This window comes from Mus pahari, chromosome 1 (assembly GCF_900095145.1).
Source record: "Mus pahari chromosome 1, PAHARI_EIJ_v1.1, whole genome shotgun sequence".
NCBI classification, from domain to species: domain Eukaryota; kingdom Metazoa; phylum Chordata; class Mammalia; order Rodentia; family Muridae; genus Mus; species Mus pahari.
Window position 1 is genome coordinate 18946257 of NC_034590.1, and position 27146 is coordinate 18973402.

Consider the following 27146-nt stretch of genomic DNA (forward strand, 5'->3'; position numbering starts at 1 on the left):
TGCTGTGAGTCCTCCCTGAGTCCCTGTCCTCTTGTCTCTAATTCACTGCAGTCACCTCCCAAGTGGCCTTTCTCTCCCTCCGGCCTCCAGAGTCTTCCTCTTACATTCCTAGGAAGAAGTCACACCCTCATGTGCCCTCTTGGACTTATACCACACAGCTCTCCAAACCTCTCTGCCTTCTTAGCCTTGGGCTGTCCATCTCGGCTGTTATCACCTGAGTATTCCTCAGGGTCACTGTAGACGGTACCCTCTTCCCACAATGCCCTTCTTCCAAATGTCCATATCCCTAATTTTCTCAGATCCTTGAAGTCTTTGTTCCCGTGTCTCTGGTGACCCAGTTTAAATCTCTGGGCACATTCCGAAACACAACCCATTTCCCTCCATCCCCCAACCCTGCCCCAGCACGGCCCGCCTGCTAAGACAGCCAGGATACTTTCTTCCCTGGGAGACAAGCTCCACTAAACTAAAGGGCTTATCTTCTGTTTTGTTACCTGTTATTTCTCAAATTCTTGGACGAATGCCTGAGATGTGTTCACCACCAATGGTCTGTTGAATGAATGAAAACATGAAGAAATGAATGAGTATTAAAATGTGCAACCAGTCTGCCTCCCTGGCTTCCGATGGCGGCTGCGATGCTCGCTGATGCCCTGCTTTGGTGCGTTCAGCAGGCAATGGCTTCATCAAGAGCGTCCCAGTGTGGTGTAAAGTGTGTTCTGTGAGCTGTCTCTGTGTGCATATGTTCCAGTGTGTGCCAGCGGGGCTCATTCCAGTGCACCCTGTACCCCTGCGCCTCCACCTGTACCGCCTACGGGGACCGACACTACCGCACATTTGATGGGCTTCCGTATGACTTTGTAGGGGCGTGCAAAGTGCACTTGGTCAAGGTGAGTTACAGGGTGTGTTGACACGGTAGGTTCCATGGGCACCCAGAGTAACTGGGGACCAGGACCTGTCAGATGTGTGGGTGATCTGGACCCCGAGCTGATGCATAGTTGTGTGTGTGGAGAGGTCTAAGCCCTGAAGTGCTAGCTTCCAGAGGAGTGGGGTCAGGGTGAAGGAAACCGTATTTCCTGTGTACTCCATCACAGCCTTGCCCCACCTGCCCTGATATCCTTTTCTGTTTTCAGCTTTGGTCTACTGATCATCTTTGTGGATTCTCCCACTTAATTTCCACAGCGGTGGACAGGTTGGGATGGTTGTCCCCAAGTGAGAGATGTGTCACCACTGGCCTGGGGAAGTTAGGGTATGTGCTTGAGGTGACACAGTTAGGCAGCCGCAGAACCAGGAAACAGGAGTAGGAAAGCAGGAGGACTCGGAGGGGGGGTGCACTGAGAGTCTTAGTTCACATACAGGAAGAGGACCTGGGCAGCCCAGTGAATGTGAGAAGGAGAGTAGGGCCAGTAGGGTGGGGGCAGGACCAGAGATTCCTGGAGACGTTGACTTCCTTACACGAATCTGTCTCGTCCTGTGAGTGCCTGCAGTCATTGTGATGACAGAGCCGAACATGCAGTTATTATTTTTGACTTTTGTGGTCAGAGTTTGCACATGCTGGCAAAACGGGACCTCTCACGAGGTCTTGCCTATGGACGAACGTTGTGCTGGAGTCTTTCACATAATTTCAATAACTCCACGAGTCATGTACCACTGAACTTGTGCCATTCGGCTTTAGTTTTGTTATGTGTTACGTGTCTATGTATTTTGAGATGAAGGTCTTGCCATGTTGCCCAAAATGAATCCAGATTCTTAGGTTTGAGTGAGCTCTGTCACAGCCTCCTGAGCAGAGGGGGACAGACATGAACCATGGTGCCCATATTGATAAAAAAAAGAACTGTAATTAGTTCTGAAACAGAGTCTCTGTCTCTCTGTCTTTCTGTCTCTCTCTGTCTGTCTATCCCTGTCTTTGTCTGTCTGTCCGTCCATCTCTCTCTCTCTCTCTCTCTCTCTCTCTCTCTCTCTCTCTCTCTCTCNCACACACACACACACACACACTGTTTAGGTTATATGAATAAGACGCCACAGTTTTCTTTTCCCATTTTATAGTGTGCCTTGGGTATATTTACCCACTGTCAGTACATGTTCTGGTTTTTATTTGTTTGTGTTTGTGTTTTGTTTTGTTTTGTTTTGTTTTGTTTTGTGACAGAGTTTCTCTGTGTAGCCCTGGCTATCCTGGAATTTGCTCTGTAGATCAGGTTGACCTCGGACTCACAGAGTTCCACCTTTCTCTGCCTCCCAAGAGCTGGATTAAAGGTGTGCACCACCACCTCAACTGTGCTATGTTATTTTTAATGCTGGTTGGAATGTTCTACACAGAGGGTACTATACCACATAGGGATGCATGGGTTTTAGCTCGGTGGCAGTACTTCAGTGCTGCAACAAAGATGTGTGTGGCTACATCTCTTAGTTCTTAGGAGTGGAATTACTGAAGAAAAATGGTATCTATTTAATATGTTACTTGATACAGGCAAGCTTCCAGCATAGACCACTTATATGTAAGGCAGCATATACAGTATGTAAGACATCTTATACAGTATGCAAGACCATGTGTCTTCTCTCCATCCCTGTTACACCAATTCACTCTCTCATTCATCCCTCAGACCCTTTGGGGAGAGTCACAGCCTGCTAAACACTACACTAGGCAGCCAGAAAATGACATTAAGCATGGAGAACTGAAGAAAGCTGCCCAAAGTCACGCAGTTGATGAAGACTATGTTCAGGGCCGGGGAGGTTGCTGGGACAATATAGCTATTGCTTTGCAACAAGGGGCCCTGAGATCATTACCAGAAGTCACATAAAAGGTGGGCTGAACTTGTTGTATGCCCAGTGCTGTGGAGGCAGAGACAAGCAAATCCCTGGGGCTCCCTGGACCGACCAGGCCAGCTTGGTGAGTTCTAGTGCTTCACTGTCAAGGTGGATAGAATCCAGCAATGACATCCAAGCTTACTCCCTGGTTTCCACACTGCATGTGCATACATATCTGTGCACAGCTGCACATGTTACACACACACACACACACACACACACACACACACACACACACACACACCAACACTCACCAAAGAATAAATGGGTGAAATATGCCCTCAGAGCCCACATCCCTTCTCTTCTGTGCTTTTCATGGGACGTCTCCTCTCCCTGGCTGTACTGGCTTCTTCTCTTCTCAGAGTACATCCGAGCTCAGCGTCTCTGTCATGGTGGAGGATGTGAACTGCTACGGTTCCGGCGTCGTCTGCAGGAAGTCCATCTCCATCAATGTCGGCAGCTCTCTCGTCATCTTTGATGACGACTCAGGGGATCCCGTAAGGGCCTGCCCTGGGAAGGGTTGTGCACAGATGGGTGGTGATGGGGTGGGGGAGGGTTGGGATCAGGAGTTCCACTGAGGCAGAAGCTCTGACTGGGTCCTTTATAAAGGGTGGGAGCAGAGGTCAACCTCAGGGTGGAGGAAGGGAGAGATGTTGGCAAGGCCCTTGGGTGGGGCAGCGATTCATGGCCACTTCTGACGGACTTGGTGCTGAGAGACACTTGAGTCTCGGGACTGACTAATTCTATCTCTCTAGAGTCCCGAGAGCTTCCTGGACGAGAAGCAGGCTGTCCACATCTGGAGAGCGGGCTTCTTCACGCTGGTGCACTTCCCTCGGGAATACATCACCCTCCTGTGGGACCAGAGAACCACTGTGCACGTCCAGGCGGGCCCTCAGTGGCAGGTAGTCATGAGACCTGAGCGCCACTGTCTCTACCATTACCCTGGGCTGAGACAAGCTGCTGCTGTGCTTGGCTGAGCTGCCCCTCTCTGAGGGGCCGGGAGGGGCACACCCCGTCCTGTCTACTGCTTTCCGCTCTGTTCTGGCACAGTTCTCTGGCCCTACCCTATTCCTCTTTAACATGCTCCCTGCAGTAGCTTCAGGATCGATAGTCTTGGTGCTGCAGTTCAGCTCTACTAAACTATCAGCTAACATGGCAGCTCTCTCTCTCCTCTCAGGGTCAGTTGGTGGGCCTCTGTGGGAACTTTGACCTGAAAACCATCAATGAGATGCGGACCCCAGAGAACCTGGAGTTGACAAACCCCCAGGAGTTTGGCAGCAGTTGGGCTGCGGTGGAGGTAAGGCCTTCCAGAGTGGCTGGGACTCTCACTCTCTTCGATGGGCCATACGAATCCTGGACCCAAGCCAGGGAGAAGCACATTCATGCTAGGCTCTTCCTGGGAACGCCCTCTGCCTCTGCCTGGTATCCTCAGCCTAAGATTCTATCCCTGACCCACAAGGCAAGCAGCCCACCCTGCCCTTGGCCAAACTCAGGGAACTAGTAACATATTTGGAAAGAGATAAGAGTTCCTAGCATAGGCCAGAAGGCCACCTCGTTTGGAAGGCGGGACTTGTTGACGTGTACCAGGGTTAGCCGCCCTCCCCACCATCACCACTTCCTGGAGAAGATGAGATTTAGCAAATCGGGCATTTTAGACAGGTGACTATCAAAGTCAAGGCCTCGGAGATGGAGAAGACAAGCAGAAACACAGGGGTATCCATGAGGGTTGGGAGATGCCCGGTACTACCAAACTGTGAGTTGTTACGGAAACAGCTCTGAACTGAGAGTAGAAGATTCTTGACGTATCCTTGGGTTTTCTGGGTGACCTTAGTCTTCTGTTGAAGTAAGGGGGCTGTGCCAGGAGAAAACCCTCACCAGTCCCAAGAGGCTGCCTGCAAGGTGTGATTGATTAGTTATGTCTGCTTTGGGTGCAGCAATGGGGAATGACAATAAGACTTTTTCATATATGGCTTGTCTGCACTTAAATTTTTTTTTTTTATGGGAACATAGATGGAGACAGGGTGAGGCATAGTAACTGGGCGTGGCATCTGCTCTCATTTTAGAAAAGCTGAGTGGATACCTGATCTTGTATTTGTGATATTCCCAACACTGATCCATATTCTTCATTGCTGGTAACTTCAGGGATGCGGGGTAGTCAGTGCATAAAAATGTGCCTGGAGAAGGAGGACTATCTCTGGGGAAGTTAGAGTTAAGCATCCTTCGCTGTTCAGTGTGACAGCACTAAGCAACAGGGGTCTCACCTCAGGTCCTGTTGGTTAGGAATCAGACCATGAGGCTGGGGTCTCTACTCTGCCCCATAGGCTGCAGACAAAGTGGACAACCAGGACTGGAATCTCACTCAGAGCATCCAGACGTGGGTAGCTGTGGGTAGTTTCCACTCCTGGACCTGTAGGCCCTGAAAGCTTTGGCTCTCAATAGCAGTCAACCAGAGACCACCCTCAGCTCTTAGAAGCCACCCATATCTCCTGTCACGAGGCGTTCCCTAACTTTTTTTTTTTTTTTTAACAAAATCTCAAGCATTAGATTTTTACCAGAAAAGACTCAGGAGCCAGATGCTAGCTCCGGAGACAGAGAAAGCACCCAGCTGACTTTCCCCCTCAGCCAACGTCCCCAAAGGAACGTTCCCCTCCATCCCTTCTCAAACACCCTTCTAACTCAGTGTCCCTCCCTTCTCCTTCCTGTGCACCTCTCTGTTCGTCCTCCCGACTCCCTCACACTCTGTTTCCCCTCTATGTTCACTCCCTGTCAACCGCTGGCTTGCTCTGTCTCTTGACCCGTGGTTGACTTGACTTAACCCAGCTTACAATGAGCAGAAAGCTCGTGGATGAAAGGTGTGTGCTAGGGCCGAGCCACACCACAGCTAGAAACAGTTTTTATTTTTATTTTTTTCCAGTAAGTAACACAATCTCGGGGTTCACAGTGTGATCAAATATCCTGCAACAGTTCCCAACATGGCTCCCCTCTTCCTCACACACAGGCAGTAAGGGAGAGGCTCTAGAGAGGGCTCTGAAATCACATCTGACACAATCATAGACCACAGACTTGTAACTAGTAACTCGGTGTGTCCCCAAATCCTTTGGTGTGTTCTCTTGGTTGGAAGCAAGTTGGAGGCTCCTCCCTCCCTCCAGGGGAGGGGATTAACCAAGGACCTGGGTATCAAGTAGGCAGTTTCAGGGCCCCTGTGGGACTAGACACAGGCACTTGAGGGATGGGGAGAGCCTCTGTGCTCAGTGCCATAGGCACAGCCCTTCCTTTATCCCTCAGTGCCCAGACACCCCTGATCCCAGGGACACTTGTGTCCTGAATCCTCTCCGAGAACCATTTGCCAGGAAGGAGTGTGGTATTCTGCTCAGCGAGGTTTTTGAGACCTGCCACCCAGTGGTGAGTGCCTCCCTGTGGTGAGTGGACCCATCTTGGCTCCTCCTAAGTCCATCTAACCTTCCTAGGACCCTTTCTGCTCAAAGACCCCCTTAAAAGAGGGGAGACGCATCTCTTCTCTGACATCCTCCTGCCTCAGCTCTGCTCAGATGAGCCTTCCCTGAGTCCCTGATACCCAGGGACAACAAGCCACGCCTCTGGGCTCTCTGCCCGGCTCTCCCTGCTTGTGAGGGAGTTCTGCTGCAGAATGGGCACAGACTCCTTGCTACACCTCTGCCTTTTCCATGTCCTCCATAGAGATGGGAGCTGGGGCTCAGCTCCACATGGCTCCTCCAGGGCTCCAAAGACCATTGCAGACTAGCCTTTGTTGTCTCCAGCCTGGGTGGGCAGGCCCCACCCTCTGTCTCTTCTTTAGTGGTTCCCTACTTCCCTGGGTCCAATGTCCTGGGCTCAGGATGAGTTTCATGAAGTGGGTATCTGCCAGTGCTTTCCAAGCTGGCTGCCTCTTCCCATATCCCTCATCCCATGTGGACAGCTCATCCTACCGGCGAGCATCTTTATGTTGTGCTGTCACAAGATACAGGCTTGACATTCAGAATCCTCTGAACTTCCTAGGTTGATGTCACTTGGTTTTACTCAAACTGCCTGACGGACACATGTGGCTGCAGCCGGGGTGGCGACTGTGAGTGCTTCTGTGCCAGTGTAGCTGCCTATGCCCATCAGTGCTGCCAGCACGGGGTGGTCATTGACTGGCGGACACCCCGCATCTGCCGTGAGTATTCCAGACGGTCCCAGGGGACCCAGTAGGATGTACACAATCCCTATGGTGTATATTCCTATGCTGCAATTGGTGAGCGAGCAAGAGAAAGAGAGAGAGAGAGAGAGAGAGAGAGAGAGAGAGAGAGAGAGAGAGAGAGAGAGAGAGGTGCACACCATACCCAAGGTCACTCAGCATAGTAGGGGTTGCTGGAGCTCATTTCTGAAGAGGCTGGTGCAGGCCTGTGTCCTTAAGCTCATTGCTAGGAGAGTCAGTGAGAAACCCTGGACTCCAAACCGCCTTTGCACATTGTGTGACCTCAAACAAGCTGCCTGACTTCTCTGAGGCTCAGTTTTTATCCTCTGAAAACTGGGAATCCACAGGTCCTTACCGACTCACTGCAAGCTCAAACAGGATAAAGGAACAAAGAAGTTCTCCATCAGCTGAGCTGTGGAGAGAGGTCCTGCTTACTCAAAACAGGGGTCTGTGGATGCCTCCGTGAGATGAAAATATGTACACACATGCTCATACACATATTTACATGTACACACACATACACAAATATGAGCATATACTATAGGGAGTATAGGTATATCATAAAACATACAGAATAAGGGGGAAATAAAGTGTGAAGAAGGTTAAATTAATTGGTCATTTCCCTTAGATTCCAGTATCCCGTAGAGGGATTTCCTGATCTCACTTTGGAGTCAGTGGCAAGGGCCCAAGTTCAAAATGAGAAGACGATCTGGTCCAGATGCCAGTTCTGCCAGTCTGGGGCCTGGGTTTATTCCCTTCTGCATCGCACAGGAGGAAAGCTAAGTCCCCATCTCACAGATGCTGAGAACATTCAGCGAAGCAAAGCTCACAGTTCGGGCTTGGTGCTGTGCCACAGTGTTAGTAGACACAAGGGTGTTGGCTCCAGGCAAAGGGAGCTCACGGAGAAGGTGGGGGAATATCCTTCCTTGGCCTCCTTTCTTCTGCCTGCTCCCCCTGAGACCCTTCAGCATAGATGCTGGATCCCGGCGGGATAACCATCCTCCAGGATGGAGAGGGATACACACGTTTCTGGAGGATCTACCGTGAGATGTGATACGCGTGCTGTCTTGTAATAATCGGGATGAGGCTGAAGCGCTTGCCAGGGCTGTGCACTTACAGGGATGCCAGAAAACCCAGGGATCCAACTCAATCGCATTTTAATGCAGCATCCTTAAAAGTTAAAAACTGCCAGGCGGTGGTGGCACACGCCTTTAATCCCAGCACTTGGGAGGCAGAGGCAGGCAGATTTCTGAGTTCGAGGCCAGTCTGGTCTACAGAGTTTCCAGGACAGCCAGGGCTACACTGAGAAACCCTGTCTCAAAAAACAAACAAACAAACAAAAAAATTAAAAACTGCCGCAAAAACAGTGCTAGTGAAAGATCAAAGATGCTCCCAGCACTCCGGAGGCAGGCGCAGGAGGATCTCTGTGAGTTCTAGGCCAGTCTGGTGTACAGTTGAGTGAGTTGCAGGACAGCCAGGGCTACACAGAGAAAAACAAAACAAAAGGCCTATATTATCAGTTTCCCCTGTGTCTACGCTCCATGACAGCTCACTGGGAATCCCGTTACTGATGATTTTAATGTTTTGATATGTGTTTATTATGAACCTTTTGTGTTCATTTTGCTGTGTTTAGAATGTCCCATTAAAGCGGAATTAAATATTGGTCTAAACAAAACAGAAACAATTTCTCCAAAGATTAATAAATATTTTAGTGAATATTAAAATATCATAATGGGGATACATGTCCCATACTGGGCTATGAGCTTATGAGAAGTTGAGGCAAGGAGGGGGAAAGTGAGAAATATGACACAAGATACCTTAAGATCAATACTCCTGGGCCTGTGGGATGGCTCAGCAGGTAAAGGCTCTTGTTGCCAACACTGACAACCGAAGTTTGTCCCAGGACCCACATGATGGAAGGAGCTATTCTCTGACCTCCACAGCCACATGCAGGCCATGGCACGGGTATCCCTCTGCCACACACACAGTAAACGAGTAGGAAAAGTCCTTTGCTGGCACAGTAAAATAAGTGGTTTTCGGATCAAGAGCAAGAAGTTGGAGTTTAAGGTTGGACAGATAGGGGGCAGATGTCTTTGCAGAAGTGATTTTTGCATTGGTGTGTAGCCATTAGGCTGGTTGGCCCCAGAGATCCATTTGCTTCTGCGTCTCCAACACTGGCTTGAACTCACTCCTCGTGTGAGTCATATCCCCAGACCTATCTTAGAGTCTTATGGTTCAACACTCAGGGTCTACACGGAGGACAAACGTGTTTGCCCGCAGCCTCATGAAAGCCTCACTCTTTTTGTTTTTGCTTTTTGAGACAGGGTCTCTCTTTTTAGCCCTGAATGTCCTGGAGCTTATTACAGAGACCAGGATGGCCCCCAACCCACAGGGATCCTCCTGTCTCTGCTTCCCAAGTGCTGGGATTAAAAGCATGCCTACTATGCCTGGCCTTATCTCCCGATCCTTAATGACCTTGCAAGAAGGAAAGGGGGCACAGACAGATGTGTTGATTTTAGTTTAGGGTATGAAGAGGAGTTGGTGACTCCCTTCACACCACACCCCTGTGTGTGAGGCTAATCTGTCCTCAGTCTTTACCCATCTGGTTCCTTGTAACTTGTTCTTGGTTGGCCTATTCTGACAAGGTCAGCACAGCTCCCCCATTGTGGACTGAAGAATCAGTAAGAGAAGCTACAGAATAGATGCAGACTGTCCACTAGAGGGCGCAATGGGTCCATGCTTTACCTCCTAAGAGATCTTTGAGGGTTTTGGAGCTGCCTGGGGTCCTGGAGGCCCTTTGTCCCCTCCATCCAAGGCTGAGCAACATAGGTTTCATGTTTGCATTGATTCTTTGGTGGCTTTTCTGCAACATATTCGACCAGAGCTACACTTGAGTCCTATTATTGTCTATGAGACAGGATCTCTAGTCCAGGCTTACCTCAAACTCCCTATATAGCCAAGGATGACCTTGAACTTGATATTTCTGCCTCCACCTCTGAAGTACTGGGATTAGAGATGTGCACCACCACACCATAAAACGCAATACAGGAGACTGAGCCCAGCACCTTGTATAAGCTAGGCACACACTCCACCTATCTGTTCTATGAGTGAGGGCTACTCCTTACTCATACCCCTTCATTCTAATCTTGACATTTATGGCCACACAGAATACACTCCTTTGTCCAACATTCATTCATTCATTCATTCATTCATTCATTCATTCAGTCAGTCAGTCAGTCAGTCAGTCAGTCATCACACTGGTAACTGCTACTCCAAGCCAGCCTTTGAGCCTTGAACTGGAGTATAGGGAGAGACTGCTGTTTTTCCTCCCCTTAAGGCATATGGATCTCTGGGCGGTGGTGGCGCACACCTTTAATCCCAGCACTCCGGAGGCAGAGGCAGGCAAATTTCTGAGTTCCAGNCCAGCCTAGTCTGCAGAGTGAGTTCCAGGACAGCCAGGGCTACACAAAAAGCCCTGTCTCAAAACAAAACAAAAATCAACCCCTCCCCTGAAACAAAGGAGACACAAGTTTCCAAGTCCAACCCTCAATCTTAGAGTTTTGGAAATAGGCCAGATCCTGGTCTTGATGAAGGGCGGAAGCTGGGTGTGAGTGCCCTACTCATGGGAAATCTCTCTTTCTTCTTTAGCATATGACTGTGACTTCTTCAACAAAGGTAAGCCAGTTTCCTCCCAGGTAGAGCCTCGGGGGCTCTGCCCTTGGGCCACATCAGTGCCGACCTCCCCATGGTGCTCCTGGCCCTGGAGAAGCAGTGATTTGTCAATGGAAGGGGGTGCGTGGTGTAAAGTCTTGATGGTGCAGTGCTCAGAGGTGTCCAGGACTGTATCCACAGATGCTCTAGCGTCCCTGTGTGGTCCAGGGCAGGAACCTTTTCAGGGGTTCCCTCATTCGGGCAGATCCGCCAGGCAGCAGACACCCATCAGTATCAGTGGGCTCGGCCCACAGCCTTTCTAATTTCCCCCCTCCCCCGACAAGCTCACGGAATTTACCCAGAGTTCTCCGAAGACCCGAGTTGTCAAAAGCAGCTGTAAACTGCTTTCTCTATGGACGGTTGCTGAAAACCTAGACGGGGCTTCAAGTGCCCAAGGGTTCAGGAATATGTATACACTAATATCTAGATTAATAATGAATATATAAATACAAGTCATTGCTAGGGGCCAAGGGAGATCAGTGTCCAGTATTAGAGCCACTTAATCCATTCGATCAGAGGTTGAATGGACCGTGACAAGATGGCTGCCAGGATTTCTTAGCATCAAGCTTTGTCCACTTGGGTCAAGGTGGTGTCCTGGAGGCATTCAGGGCCCTTAGCCCTTCCAAGCCCCTAGGTTTCCTTCCAGCAACAGCCTGCAGGAGCTGGCCTGTGACCATGTGGCCCAGGCTTCATGCACATGTTGGTGCACATTTGGGTTTAAGAAACATCTTTCCAGGCAAGACTATTGAAGGGGGGGGGGAAGAAAAAGGAATAAGAAGAACATGATTGCTGCTAGGTATTGTGGAAGAGAAAGTTTATTGTAGACAGGAAATATCAGATTCCAAAGCGAACCTGACCCTGAGCCAGGCCATGCAAGAAGAATAGGGAAGGGGAGCCAAGAGGTCAGGAAGCAGAGGCCAAAAGATAAAAGGATAACAAACAAACAAACAAGAAAACAGTAGCTAAAATGGCTGGATTATACAGGGCAGAGCAGCTGCGGGGTGTGCCAGCCAGGAGAACCCTGTAACAGGTAGGGACCGAGGGATGCTGGGAGAACCTGGCAGCTGGCATCAGCTTTAATATGTTAATAGGCACCTCCCTTAGCCATGTGTCCCTGGTGGAAAGGACACAGGGAGAAGACTAGGGATCCACAGATGAGGGCTGGACCAGCCCAGTCCTGCCAAATGGTGGCTCCAAGGGGCTGCTGATGGCCCCGGATCTTCAGTGCTCAAAGGGATGACTCTGGGAGGAGAGCTGCGTTCCCCGGGACAGAAGCGTCCCTGTGACATCAGGCGAGACATTTCAGCAGCACCGTTCTGAGCAGTTCTCTCCTTTGCGGCATTTGGGGTGTCAGTGACTGGCAAAGGACAAGCTGCTTCTAGCATCCTCCACCCACCTTCCCTCCCACTCGCCCAGTCCTTGCCTTGGTTTTTCTCCCAGCATCTTCTGCGGCCCAGGCCTCGTGGGGTTCTGGGAAAGAGGACCCTTGCAGCACACGGGTGCACCCCATCATCGTGGGCAAGCTCTGAACCCTGCATCTGTCGAAACTGGCCACTGCTTTGAGTGTCCACCCCATTGAAACCAGCCAGTGTGACACACTGCTTTCTGTTTGTTTGTTGTGTTGGGGGAGCTGGTTGCTGATCATTTACCAGCTCACCACACTGTCTGCTTTCTAATGAAGGATACAGATGGGGAAGCCCAGCACAGTGCCACACCACAGAGCTGTGACTGGTGGTGTGCTTTTGGTTCTAGGGCTTGAAGGGTGTGGAGAAGAGGGTGTGCAGGGACAACAGCTCTAAGGAGGTGACAGATGAGCTGGTCTCCAGGGACTGGGTAGGTGTTTTTCAGGCACAGAAGGAGGAGGCTTTCTCTGAGGGAGGAGTGTGACCGTGTGGCAGAGATGAACTAGGACAGGCATGTGGCTCCTTCAGTAAAACAGGAAGGAATTCTGGTGTGACAGGACCCCTTGTGGGGCAGAGGGCAAAGCAGGGGTCCAGTATGGAAGAGCCCTGAATTAAAGTGATGCTCATAAGACTCTGTCTTGGGGACGAGGAAAGCCACTGGGGACCCAGACACCTATGGGACACAGCAGAGGCAGGAAGACCATTTATCGAGCTGTCACAAACGTCTAGGACACCTACATGCCTTCCACCCTCTACCCACAACTCCACCTCCCCCAAACACAGACAAGGCATGTGCATGAAATACACAGATACAAACTTTGAGCTCTGGGCTCCTGACTGCCATCCCTCAGGACGGGGTGGGCAGAGGCCAGCGTATTGTATTTTCCCAAAGGCAACCCTGATGGAACGATGTCTGCTATGGTAATGGCCCATGCTGTCAGGGGTGACTGTCATGGGCTTCCTGTGCAATGGCTTAAGCACAGGGGGAGGGTCTGTCTCCTTTGGGACTGCTAGCCTGGGGTTCCTGTCCCCTCATATCTACTAAGGCTCCTGTAGTCTGGGCTGAGAAGCCATCAAGAGGCCCTCTCCAGCACCCTGCCTCTTCTGAACTTCCGATCGGTGGGACATGTGGGTTGGGCGGTGACACTTGTGACAGAGACTTTTTTTTCTCTCCAGCGCTAGGTAAGGGTCCCTACCAGCTGTCCAGTGTGGCGGCTGGCGGTACTCTTGTGGCCACGAAGTCAGTAGACAGTGACATAGCCCTTGTGAGGACAGAGGATCTGGCGCCAGGGGACATTTCAAGCTTCCTGCTGACAGCTGCTCTGTACAAGGCCAAGGCCCATGGTAAGGCCCACCCTTTGGCTCCTGTCCAGCCGTCTCAGAAAAAAGGCGGTGTTGATGGGGGTGTGGGGGGACGCTGAAGCCTGCAGCCACCCACAGGGCTCCAGTCCCACTTGCTGTTTCCAGTTTAGACTCGTTTCTTGACCTCTGTGACCCCAAACTGCCTAGGACAGGACCCAGACAGGTCTTCCCCACCCCCAACCCCAGCCAGACTATCGTTCTAACGAAATCCCGGGGACAGCATCTGCTCTTCTTTCTCTTCTGGCTTCTCTCCTTCCTCTCCTTGCTCCCTTCCTCTCTTTTCCCCTCGCCTCCCCCTCTCTTTGCCTCTCCCTTATCCTTTCCTCCCTCCTCCTTCTCTCCTCCTTTCTTCCTCTTACGGAGTCTTAAGCACAGGGCAAGCACAGGAACCAGAGACATTAAGGGACACAGGAACCAGAGACATTAAGGGACACAGTCACTGTCCAGCAGGAGTTCCAGTCCTATGGCACATAACAGCAAGAAAGAGACGACTTTAGAGTCAGCTGTGGGGTCTGCCTGGTGGGCAGCTCAGGGCCTCCTGGGATAGGGGATTCCTGTGACAGGGAGAAACGAAGACGGTTACACATTATGAGAATGCTGGGCTTTCAGATCCACTTGTTCCCCATGACCAGCGGACTGTCCCCCTGTAGTATGACCATTCCTGTCTGTTTGGTGCCAAGCATAGCAGGCCCCAGGACAGGCAAGGCTTTCTGGTGGAAAAGGAGGAGAGACGGGACAGAAGAGAACAGCATCTGAGGCCTTCTGTAACCTCCCGCCTCTGTCCACAGAGACGATGGTCAGAGGGTGGCCCATGAGTGGGAGGGGGAACCAACAGGGGAGCAGGGTCCAGCTAGTCCCCAGGAACCTGTCATCCCCAGCCACTGAACGCGAGAGCACACGCTGGCATGCTGCACTCCAACTCTGTTCTCTCTGCATACTGACCTAACTAACTCCTGTGGCTCTGCAGACCCTGACGTGGTGTCCCTGGAGTCGGCTGACAGACCCAACTTCTTCCTGCACACCACAGCCAACGGCTCTATAGGGCTAGCTAAGTGGCAGCGCGACGAGGCCTTCCATCAGCACGCCTCCTTCTCGCTGCACCGGGGGACATGGCAGGCTGGCCTGGTGGCTCTGGAGTCCCTGGCAAAGCCTGGCTCTTTCCTCCACTCATCAGGCCTTGAGCTGGCTCTGCGGACATACGAACACACGGAGGTGTTTCGTGGTGGTGCGCTCTTCCGCCTTCTGGGTAAGGGTCTGCCCGGGCATCACTCTTGGGTCTGGGGCTTCTGCCTCAGTCAGCGGCATTCCCTGCCCTTTCTCCTCTTCCCTTCCCCAGAGGACAGAAATCTCAGCCTTTTGACAAAGGGCAGGCTCCCTGGGGTTTACTCCTGGAACAGGAGGTGGTCTGATCTCCATGTTGGCGGGTCAGCGAGTGGTGGCAGGGTGGGCTAAGACCTAGGTCACTTTTGTAGCGTAAAAACAGAGTCTGTGAGAAAGTGAGAGGAACCGTGAGCCTGCTGGAGGCTCATGGCACGCCTGGCTTCCATTTCCTGCCGAGGGCACACATTGTCCCCATCCCCAGGAGTTTAAGGTACACCTGTGGGGACTCAGGGCTGAGAAGCTAGCAGGATCTCCTCAGGCTCTCCAAACCACGTCCCCAGTTGTCATGGATGCAGCCTGCTTGGACTCGGTTCTTACTCTTTTTTTTCTGGGTGTATTTACATACCCTCACCATAGGGCTGAGCTGGGATAATTCTGGGTACTGGTGTTCAGCCTCTCTCAGTCCAGAGGCTTGGAGGGGGATTGTCTTTCTAGATGCCAAGCCTTTGGGGGCTGCCCACCCCGCCTGTGAGTGGCGCTACGATGCCTGTGCTAGTCCCTGTTTCCAAACCTGCCGGGACCCACGGGCAGCCAGCTGCCAGGATGTGCCCAGGTGAGACCGGGCAGCCGTGGGCATGGCCTCAATGCCTTTGAGACAGTTTGAATGCACCTGAGAGCACGTGTGTAGACAGACACTTGTGTGGGTGGGTGCCAGAGTGTGTTCTGAGTATAGGAGTGTGTCTGTGTCAGGGAAATGTGCCTTTGTGTATGTCTTAGTCATTTTTCTCATATGACAGAATGGCTGACAAGAGAACCTTAAGGGGGCAGGGAAGGGTTTATTTGGGGGCACAGTTTAAAAAAAGAACCCAGTCCATTGTTGTGTGGAAGACACAGCAGTGACTCTATGGGGGACATTCAGATTCCAATCACAGCAGTATGTGTGTGCCCCATATAAATGTGATATATTCATATTGTATACTGGTGCACGGTGTGCATATAGCTTAACCGTGTGCCTGTATGTATTAACTAGGTATGGGCTCTACGCGGCTATATTCACACACCTGTGTGACCGGATTATATGCAGTTGAGCATGGTTGAGAATATCACAGGGCTGTGTAAACTGGTGTCTATGGGCATCTACATAGGTGTATATGTATGTGTGCACTGGGTCTATGTTTTAGCTTTTGACAGCCTTAGTAAGAGCCTGTGGACCATGCGGGAGCAGACCTTGCAGAGAGCCTGGTCATGTGGACAGGAGTGCACAGAGCCACACACTGTTCACACGTGTCTCCCTGTTTGCCAGGGAACAAGACCATGAGGATCACATACATGGGCATGGGTGCTAGTGTACACGTGTATGACAGGTGTCTGTAGAGCTTCCCATGAGAGCGTGTGATAAGCATGCATTCACACACATGCCATACAGATGATGGGGCCTGTGCTCTATCCATGTTCTGGTCACTAGCCAGCCCCCTGCTCTGTCCTTAGGGTAGAAGGCTGTGTCCCTGTGTGTCCTACTCCTAAGGTCCTGGATGAAGTCACACAGAGATGTGTCTACCTGGAAGACTGTAAGCGGCCAGGGGTTCTCCTTTCTCCTTCAGACTCCTTCATGGCTCCAGGGTGTCACTGAGAAATTCTGCTCAGGGTCCTACATTCTGGAGCAGCTGACTTCCAGCAGGGCCCTGGAAGGAAAGATCTTCATTGTTCTGGGGTTTTTTTTTCTGGTCCCCATTTCAGAGAAAGGAAAAGTGGGCTGTGGAGGTCTTGCTTGAGGTCTTGTTTTGGACAGAGTCCATCTTGTTGGTTTCTGTGGCTGTCTGCCATCAGAAGCTGTGTTTGACCCATCAGTTAGGGTACCAGTCCTCCAGCCCCATACCTCAGTGCTGCCCCGTGAGCTGGGGCAGTCGCCCTTTTTCTGAGCCTCTTCTCTCATCTGTGCTAGGTGTGGAGCCAGCCCTGCGAGGTCCCACGGAGACCCTTGGCAATGAGACTCTGGCACCTGGTCAAGTGCCACCCATCCCCAGTGATGAGCAGCAGCTTCCACAGGGGCTCCCTGTAGCCTCCGCCCACAGCCCCGCCCCTGTTCCAGTAGCCCCACCCACCTCAGCCCCAAACCCACCAATGGCTGCCACGGAGGGGCCAGTGCCAACTCCAGGATCCACCCAACCCACGCTGCAGACACCCCTGGGCCTTACAACGTCTAACTTTCCTGCTGGCCACACAGAGGCCACAGCCAGCAAGGAAGGGGTTGCCAGCCTGCTAGCCACTTTTCACCTCCCAGGGTCCTCGTCCCCCCTCCCCAGTTCCCTGCAGACACCCACATCTGGAATTGTATCAGGTACAACAGAGACAACCAAAGTGACCCTAACCTTTGCAGGGAGTCCCAATACCACCGTCGCTTCCCGGTCACCCCCTGTACCTCGCTTCCCACTCATGACCAAAGCTGTGACCATCCCGAGTCATGACTCCTTCCCTGTTAAAACCACACCCCTGCAGCCCTCTTGGCTATGGAACCTCTCTTCCAGACCTATGACTTCCCCTGGAGCTACCTCCTGGCCCCCCACCTCCCCAGGCTCCCACCTGTCAACTGTAGTAACTAAGGTGGCGAGTAAGACAGTGGCATCCCTGTCTGTCCTGGCCCAGAGCACTTCAAGTTCCAGCCAGCCGCTGGCTCTGGTGAGCACAGCACACAGGGCTCCTGCCAGTCCCCTTGTCACCAAGGGCTTGGAGGTGGTGTCAGCCACAGAGAAGGGAGAAGCTGGGCACAGCCAGCTTACAGAGTTGCCAGTGTCCCCACCCCAGAGCTCAGCCCCCATTGACCTGCCTCACCCAGCCCAACATACCACCATAGCCCCCGGGCCTCCGGCTCTGTCCCCGGGGATCCTGGCAGCTGACAGCCCATCCACGGGTGCTCACAGACTGGGGGCCACAGCTTTAGCTTCTCAAGAGCCAACTCGGCCACCCCACCTCCTCTCTGGCCTACCTCTGGACACCAGCCTTCCCTTGGCTAAGGTGGGCACCTCTGCCCCAGTGGCCACATCTGTCTCCAAAGGCTATATCCCCACCCCTCCACCTCAGCACCAGGCCACAACTTTGGCTACGGCCATGACTGTGAGCCCACTTACCCAGTCACTCAGTCTGACAGTACCACTCACGTCTTCTGTGGAGGAACAGGCACACTCACGTAGCCCCAAGCCTCCCCAAGGAACAGGTATGGCTCCAGACCTGATGCTGGGAGCCACATTGACCAGCTTTGGAGCCTCTGCTGTGACTGCTGGGGTGCCCCCCACAGTGTCTGTGGCCCCATGGAAGAGCACCACCCAGAGAGCAGCCATTCTATCTAAAAAGGTGTCTCCACCCACCCTCATCTCTGACTCTGTTCAGGGTGGGTTCACAGAACTCACACCTATAGTGAGCCATACCGTTACCCCCTTGGTGACTGAGGCTGAAGGTCCCCGGGCTGGCACGGTGCCACTGGTGCCCACAACCTACTCCCGAAGCCAGGTGTCAGCCAGGACGGCCTCCCGGGAGGGCCCGCTGGTTCTGCTGCCTCAGCTGGCAGAGGCTCATGGGACCCCAGCAGGTCTCCAGCCCCAGGAAGATCAAGTGCGCCAGGCCACCACGGAGCAGTCAGGGCGCTCAGCTCCAGCCCAGAGCATAGCAGAGGGGTCGATGGAGGCCGAAGTGAACACTTCTGCCACCTGTGTGGTGAGTGACTTGTTAGGGCCTTCGGTTTTGTGGATTGTCCCCAAGACCTGACCTTCTCTCTGCCTCTAGGATGGCCATTACCATAAGCTGTGTCTGTTGAGGTTTCTGTTTGTTTGTTTGTTTGTTTGTTTACTCTATGCTACAAGATAGCAGTAGTGTCCCCGACCTTGCTCACCCCTATCTGAAGTTCCTGGTACTTTAGAAATCACCAGGTCCCCCGAAACCACAGCAGGGTCTCGCCTTGCCTTTTTGGGTCCAGAGCTGATTGGATGCTTGGCGTGTTTCTGCGGGGTAGGAAGGGAGTGAGCTTCGGACCGTCAGAATGAATGAACACACGCATGTTTACTGCTCAGCTGGCTTTCCCTACACTCACACAGTCTGGGGGCTCAAACCAAGGAATGGTGATGCCCACGTTCAAGCTGGGTCTTCCCGCATCAATTAAAACAACCCATCACATGTATGCCCACAGTCCAACCTGATCCAGACAATCTCTCATTAAGACTCACTTCCCAGGGATTCTTGGTTGACTCAAGTTGACTATTGAAACTAGCCGTGGTAGTATGTCAGTTCCCTAGTGTGCTCTGCTAGACCCTGGCTTGTTCCAGAAGGGTCGAGGTAGGTCACACCATAAGCTCTGAGGGTCGCTCATGTTGACGCTCCACTTTGTGCCACAGCCCATCGCTGAACAAGACTGCGTCCGTCACATATGCCTAGAAGGCCAGCTGATACGTGTGAACCAGACCCAGCACTGTCCTCAGGGTGCTGTACGCCCTCGCTGTGGGGTCCTGGGCCTCGCTGTGCGGGTGGGCGGGGATCGATGCTGCCCACTCTGGGAATGTGCCTGTGAGTTATGGGGCCGGGCAGAGCTTCTGTATCTTTTCCCTACCCCAGCATGCCTGTGTGTTCCCTCCCATACTTCTGCGGGGAAATCTCATCTCACTGTGACTCCTGTCCTGACAAATTTCCTCCCCTTGTGACCTCTGAACTCTGTGAGACACCTGATCCTGGGAACCCTCCAGCCCCCAGGGTGTCTGACTCACCTGCCCATCTTCCTGGTGGCCTTGGAACCACTGCTTGTTCTTTGCCCCTGTCCAGGCCGATGCTCAATCTTCCCAGACCTGAGCTTTGTAACCTTTGATGGCAGCCATGCGGCTCTGTTCAAGGAGGCCATCTATGTCCTCAGCCAGAGCCCAGACGAAACCATCTCTGTGCATGTCCTGGACTGCAAGAGTGCCAACCTGGTACGGTAATGCCCTTTGCTTTTCTCCCTGCCAGGACCTGAGATCTGAATTAGGCTGAGAGGGGAGATTGGGGAGTAAGGTGGAGTTCAAGGAATGCCAGGGGTTATGGCAGACCCTGCCGCCCTGGAGGTTCATGGAATGGTGACTGGTCAGGCCAGGTGACTGAGGGGACGAGTGGAGCAGAGTGTGCCAACTCCTGACCCTGAGATTCTAGTCCCTGCAGTTTTTCAGTCACCTTTGCGCTGATACTTAAGTAAAGAGGAGTGGGTAAGCCATTCCAAGGTCACAGGTGTCACCTGCAGGAGCTGGCTGCTAGGATAACCAGTGAGTCAAGTGGATGGAGGGAGTATCCCCCCTTCTCTTTTTCCTTCCTCCCACTTCCTTCCTTCTTTCCTCTCCCTCCCTCCCTTCCTTCCTCCCTTTTTCTCTCCCTCCTTTCCTTCATCTGGGCCCTCATGAGGTCAGGTCTAGTACCTTCCAGCCTGCAGGTGTGCTCATGTTTCCTAGACTCACCTAGCTGGAGGGGGCTCTGGGCTGATGAGGCTGGTCTTTCTGCAGGGACATCTGAACTGGCCCCCATTCTGTCTGGTGATACTGAATGTGACTCATCTGGCCCACCATGTCAGCATTGACCGCTTCAACAGGAAGGTGAGCACACCAGAGGGGTGGCCTGCAGGCCGAGCAGCAGTCAGGGAGGGCCAGCATAGGCAGGGGCGGGCGGGGCCTTGAGACCTATTTGTAATTAGGGGCAGGGATTGGGATGTCTCTCTCTCTTTTAAGGATGATGGCGCATGTCTGCAATCCCAGCCAGCACCAGGTAGCGAAGGCAGGAGCATCACTGTCTCTATACAGCCAGGCTGGGCAACATAATAAGACTGTCTCAAATAAAATAAAATAGAACAAAACAAAGCAAAGCAAAATAAGGTATACATGGAAGTTGCTTCATTTAAGACGCTTCCTCCATTCTTATAGGAAGAAGGTGGACAGGCAACATCAGACAGTGTGACCTTAAATAATTGCTGTCAAAAACGTCACCTTTGCAATGTTTTATGAGGCCATATAGTCATATAAAGGCATTCCAAAGCCCTTTCCAAGCAGGGACTGTGTAAGCGAGGTGCCCTCAATTGAAGGTTCGTGAGTTCAGGGTTAAAGCCACCTCAGTCAAGGAAGCTGGAGTGTCCAAAAGACCACCGGAAGGTGGGCTTCCCTTCACAGGCAGTAAGAGACACCGATGAGTGTCCACCCATCCACGAGCGTGTGGATGTTGACCCTCGTTCCGTTTCCCTGAGATCAACCCTCTCCTGCCTGGCTCTGCCTCCATCCCTGATTGCCAAGGCTCTCTGAAGCAAGGTTCGGTTGATGGGGGTTATGATGAGGCTGAGGCTTTAAAAAACAAATAGAATAAAGTCCCTTTATGCATTGCCGTTCTCTTGTGGTGATAAAATACTGTGAACAAAAGCAACTTATAGAAGGGAGAGTTCATTTTGTCTCATGGTTCCAGAAACAGTGGTGAGGGTTGGCAGCGGGGCAGCCAGAGCAGGACGCAGCGTGCTGAACAGGAAGTGAGACAAAGCTATAAACCCTCAAGACCCGCACCAGAGATGAGCTTCCTCCAGCAAGGCTATACTAAGAGCTCCATAGTCTGTCCAAAGGACCCCATTCAAATAAGGAGGCCTATGGGGGACATTTTTCACAGACACCTTCACAGTTCCCAAAATCCATTCCTTGTTTTTTGTTTTTGTTTTTGTTTTTTGTTTTGTTTTGTTTTGTTTTGAGACAGGGTTTCTCTGTGTAGCCCTGACTGTCCTGGAACTCACTTTTGTAGACCAGGCTGGCCTCGAACTCAGAAATCCACCTGCCTCTGCCTCCCAAGTGCTGGGATTAAAGGCGTGTGCCACTACCAGCCCAGCTGCTTTTTTTTTTAAGCCTTTCAATAAGAAGGGCACAATTCACACACACAAATTTATCATATTTAGTATAAATCTGTAAATTCTTCCTCCTTATTAGCATATATTCAAATTATATCTGTAAAATAACTGTTTAGAATTGGGTTTCATGAGGACATTTGCACACATGAACATCATGGGCTTTGATCATTTATTTTGCTGTTACCCTCTCCTGCCCTTTCCCCTTCCAAACAGTCATTTTCTGTGTTCACGTCGATATGGAATATATATGGATATATATTACATACACACATCCCCCACATGGGAAAGTCTTGCTTTTCTACTTAACGTGATTCTCTCTAGTTTCTACCATTATTTTTTTTTGCAAATGATGTAATTTGATCCTTTTTTAAATGGCTGAATAAAAGTTCATTACACATGCATAAGTTTATGTGCATGTGTGTGCTTGTGCACACACACAATGGACTTTATCCATTTCTCCGTTACTGGACATCTACCATGACCCCACAAGCTGGCACTCATGAATGGCTGCAGTTAACATGGGGATTCAGATGTCTCTTTGTCAGGTGTCTTAGTTCCTGAAGGTGTATGTGTGGGAGTGGCATAGAGGGACCACACGGTTGGTAAACTTGGAGTTTTGTGGACTGTACTGATTTGCGCGCGGCTAACTGACTCACCTTCTGAAGACAGCGTATAAGGTCCCTTTGCCAACCCTAACTACCTGCGCCTGCGTTTGTTGTTTGTTTGCCTGGATTGAGGCGACAGGGACCCTCAATCTCATTTTCATTTGCATTTTTGATGACTAAACATGTTTGACCGTCTTTTCCTATATATTTAACTGGCTATTTTTCCTTCTCCGGGTAATTCCCTGTTCAATTCATTTTTTTTGCATTTGTTGACCAGATGATTTGGTGTTTTGTGTTTAATTTTTGGATTCTTTCTATAGTCTCTATATTGATTGCCCTCTTAGATGAATGGAAAGAGTCACTCCATTCTGCAAGTCACACTTTATTCTGGCAATTGTTTTCTTCGCTGGATAGGATTTCTTTAATCTGATGAAACCTCATTTATCAAATTTGTTGGGTCCTTTTCAGAAAGTCTCGTTCTGTTTTCCTCTAGCAGTTTCAAATTTTTCACATCTTACCATTAAAGCTTTCGGTCCATTTTGCATTAGGATTTGTATAGGGAGAGGTAGAATTCTGGTTTTCATCTTCAAAACGTGCGTCTCCAGTTTCTTCAGCACCGTCAGCTGAGGCGCCTATCTTCCTCAGAAGCGTGTGTTTTAAACCTCTGTGAAAACTAAGATGGCTATAACTGTGTGCTCCCTCCTGGATCCTCAGTCTTACTGCGCTGATTCCACGTCTGTTTCTGGGTTGGTGCTGTGGTCCATTTGTTTGCTGCCCTGCCCTCTGTGGCTCTGAGTGTAACTCATAGCTGGGTACTGTGGTACCTCCAGCACCGCTCTTCATGCTTGTTTCCGCTGTCCTTCCATAGGAATGTTAAGGTCGTGTTCCTCTTTCTGTAAGGATGGTAAGAACTGAGTTGAGTCTGTACACTGTTCTCGGTAGTATAACCATCTTTACAGGATTAATCCTGGGGATCTCTGAGCAAGAGTCCCCTTTCCATGTTCTGTCTCTTCAAGTCCTCTCTTTGATGCTTAAAGTTTTATTGTAGGTGCATTCATCTTCGTGGTTTAATCTCCTTTTGCTGTTTGTTCTTTTGTGACTCTAGACCATGGGGTTGCTTCTCTGCTACTTTGCTGAAAGCATCTGGTCTCAGAACTCTCTGATGACGTCTTTGGTTTGTTTTTCTGGGTTTTTTTGTTTTTTTGTTTTTTGTTTTTTGTTTTTGTTTGTTTGTTTGAGACAGGGTTTCTCTGTGTAGCCCTGGCTGTCCTGGAACTCACTCTGTAGACCAGGCAGGCCTCGAACTCAGAAACCTGCCTGCCTCTGCCTCCCGAGTGCTGGGATTAGAGGTGTGCGCCTCCACGCCCGGCTTGTTTTTGGTTTTTAAATACAGGATTATATTATCTGCAAGGAGGGATGACGTGGTTTGGGTCTCCTTTCTTATATTACAGCCTCAGTTTCATTCTCTAGCCTTATTGCTCAGGAGATAACTTCAAACAGCGTATTGAGTAAGAGCAGAGGGAGTGGACACCTTGCCTGTTCCTGACTTTAGAAGGAATGTTTTCATTTCCCCCCCCTTTAATATAATGTTGTCTGTAAACTCATCACGCAGTCTCCGTTGCGTTGAGATCTCTTGTTACTTTTCCTGGTTTCTTCTGGGTCTTCCTTTATTATCAGGAGAGGTCGGGCTTTGTCAAAGGACTTTTCTGTGTCCATTGAGATGATCATATGATCTCTACCCAACAGTCTCTCTATGCTGTATTACCTTATTAACGTGTACATATTGAATCACCCTTGCAACTCTGGAACCATTTTGCTCTTGGTATATGATGTTTATTGTAAAGTATTTTATTGAGTGTGTGTGTGTGTGTGTGTGTGTGTTGAGGGAAATTTGTCTATGAGGTGTTTTGTTTTGTTTTGTTTTATGTCATATTCTTAGCCAACTTGAAATTAGAGTAATATTGGGTTTGTAAGATGTGTTTGGGAGCATTCTCTTCCTCTCTGTTTTATGGAATCGTTTGAGGAGCATTGGCATTAATTCTTTAACGTTTTGGCAGACTTTGGCCAAGAGTTTGTTCAGTCCTGCGCCTTTCCTCCTTGGGGGACATTTTAAGATTCCTTCAATCTCATCCTTCCGTAGAGCGCTGTCAAGCCCTGGGGAACTCTGTGGACACAGGCCAGCTGCCCGGCTTCACACAGGGATGGGCACACTCACCACCCAGAGCTCAAACCTCTGTCAGTGCGAATAGGAAGGCTGGAGGTATTAGAGAGTTGGGACCCTCCCAAAGCTACAGTTCTCTGGCTTCTGAAGAGAGGCTCCCTTCCTGCAGCTCAGCAATTCATAGGCTGGGTGCTTGTGGCATGATTAATAGAATAGTCTATTCCTGAGTGGAGGATGGGAAATCATAATAAATATTTTATACTTTTAATCTCTTCTGCTTTTAGTTTTATGACATAAAACTTAATTCTTACTCCATCTTACATATGGAATTTTAACCTTGTCAATTTGTAGTAGACGCTATAGCCTCGAATTTAAAGTGCTCTGAGAACTGGGGTGTGCTCAGAACTGAACAGATATTGACTGAGCCCTCAGGTGATGCCAAACCCAAAGACAAGTGATAGGAATTCAAAGAGTCTGACAGTTCCTGCCCCGAAGAAAACCATGACCTAATGGTACCTGTTGCTAGGGAACAGCTGCCTTCTTCCTTGATGGTCAGCGGGAAGTGGACTGATGCCAAGGAGGGAGTCCCTAATCCTCAGGCTGTAGAGCCAGGGGGTGAGGTCCTGCTTAGAAGGGATGGGAGTTTGTTTATGCATGCCACTGCCACCATGAGATTCAGCCTTCCTCCTGCCATTACAGTTCTGGTTTTATTGGATTTTGCTCATAAAAATAGTTTCAGAATTCTCTTATATTCTCTTGGTCTATGCTTTGGATGAATGTGCCCCAAACAGCCTGGCACATGGGAGATGCCAAGGGAGTACTTGTCAGTTCACTGATGGGTGAGATGGATGGGTCAGTAGGTGGATGGATGGACAAATGGACAGATGGACAGACAGATATGTAGATAGATAAGTTGGTAGACATATAGGTGAGTAGGTAGATAAGTGGGATCTCTGCTCATGCTCAATTTCTTACCCCTTAAGGTGACTGTGGACTCTCAAGTTGTGTGGCCACCCATGAGCCGATATGGCTTCCGAATTGAGGATACAGGGCACATGTATATCGTCCGGACACCCTCACACATCCAGATCCAGTGGCTTCACAGCTCAGGACTCATGATCCTGGAAGCCAGCAAAGTCAGCAAGACCCAGGGCCGTGGCCTGTGTGGTAAGGAGGGACCCAGCTGGGGGAGGGGAGTGCTCCCTGGGTCCCTCTCTGGTACCAGGCAGGTGCTCTCAGATCAGGATATGCTGGGACAGGGTATCAGGCCAGAGGAGGGACCTTGAGAACTGTCAGTGCCGAGTGGCCCCATGTCTCTGTTTGGGGCTGAGGCTGTTCGCAGGGAATAGTGCAGGGTTTCCTTGCCAAGTGTCCCTTCAGCCAGGTTTGTCTGTCAGCATCCCTGCCGGCTTCCTAATGCCAGATGATCCTTCCTGTCTGCATGTGCAGGGGCCCTTGACCCGACACTTCCACTCTTTGAGATCATTGGCTCCAGGTCCCCCACACAACAGTCCTGGGAAGTGGCCAGTAGTGTCTTCACTGAACCAGAGACAAGCGGGGCCTCAGAGGTCAAGTGGCTGTCTGTCAGGCACATGGCAGAGTTGCTCTGACACGCTCAGCTAGGGCTCCTCAGACCACAGCATGGCAGCAGACAGTGCTCTCTTAGAGACTGCGTGTTAACTAGGAACAAGGTGCGGGAGGAGCCTGGGTGCAGGCTGTTGCTCCCTGCAGAGAGGTTCATGGAAGGTGGCTGTGACAGTGATGGTGAGTGACATAGGCGCCCCCCCCCCGCCGCCCTGGTCCTTTCTTTAAGTACCAGCCTCTGGGAAGCAAAGCAGACTAGGCTATGGTTTATAAAGCTTCCATTCTTATAGGAAAACATCTTTCCTTTTACATACCACTACCATCACCAGGAACACCACAGTCACCTCCACCACCATCGCCACTGCCACCATGGCCACCATCACATCATCTTTCTCTTCCTTTCTACCATGCTCTGTTTATCTCTGGCAAAGGTGGCAGGATCCAGAAAGCCATATTCTTTCTGGGATACCCCTTGGGGGATTCAAAACCCAGACCCAAAATGTCACTGTCGAGAAAATTAATTTAAAAAAAAAAAAAAATCAAAGAGTTCTGTCTCAAGGAATGCTTTATGTTAGCAAAAGGGGTGGTCGGAGATATCAGAACGGAAGCCAGATCGTTCGCATCTCTGTTTTATCTGAAGTGACCTCTGACCTACACACTGGTCCCCGCTGCTAGGCAACAGAGGGAGTTTCAGTGAGACCTGGGAAAGACAATCCCTTGGTACTTAGCTAAAATCGTTTGTGCGACATTCCTGCAAGCTACTACTATTGCACAGACCTGGGGAGGTCATGGATGGTGGATGGGAAGCAGCCTGGGATGAAAGATGCTCAAGAAAGCATCGTAGGCCAGAAGAGTCACTCAGCACAGACAAGAACACGCGCATCTGGAGCTGAGAACACACCGGGAGGTGAGGGACAACAGGGAGGTGCAGCCGTGTGAGAGCCCTTGCAGCAGATAAACCATATTCTTGCTCTCATCTCCGTACCCAACACACCAGAAGCATATTTCCTGAGAACATGACTTTTCTTTCTTTCTTTCTTTTTTTCTTTTCTTTTTTCTTTTTTTTTTTTTTTTTGTTTGTTTTTTTTGTTTGTTTTGTTTTGTTTTGTTTTTCGAGACAGGGTTTCTCTGT

At 50.7% G+C, this 27146-nt stretch overlaps 1 protein-coding gene across 1 annotated transcript in view; it reads left to right on the forward strand.

Annotated features, from left to right (window-relative positions):
* The window catches only part of Otog (otogelin), a 72293-nt gene that overhangs the window by 30459 nt on the left and 14688 nt on the right, over window positions 1-27146 (forward strand). Inside the window, exons 25-40 of the mRNA XM_021205247.1 lie at window positions 746-884; window positions 3162-3296; window positions 3555-3701; window positions 3977-4096; window positions 6085-6201; window positions 6814-6970; window positions 10640-10666; window positions 13282-13449; window positions 14435-14713; window positions 15283-15400; window positions 16276-16355; window positions 16730-18495; window positions 19170-19338; window positions 19591-19736; window positions 20295-20384; window positions 25414-25597. Coding sequence (XP_021060906.1) covers window positions 746-884; window positions 3162-3296; window positions 3555-3701; window positions 3977-4096; window positions 6085-6201; window positions 6814-6970; window positions 10640-10666; window positions 13282-13449; window positions 14435-14713; window positions 15283-15400; window positions 16276-16355; window positions 16730-18495; window positions 19170-19338; window positions 19591-19736; window positions 20295-20384; window positions 25414-25597 — 3842 coding nt within the window. The remainder of the gene's footprint in view (window positions 1-745; window positions 885-3161; window positions 3297-3554; window positions 3702-3976; window positions 4097-6084; window positions 6202-6813; window positions 6971-10639; window positions 10667-13281; window positions 13450-14434; window positions 14714-15282; window positions 15401-16275; window positions 16356-16729; window positions 18496-19169; window positions 19339-19590; window positions 19737-20294; window positions 20385-25413; window positions 25598-27146) is intronic.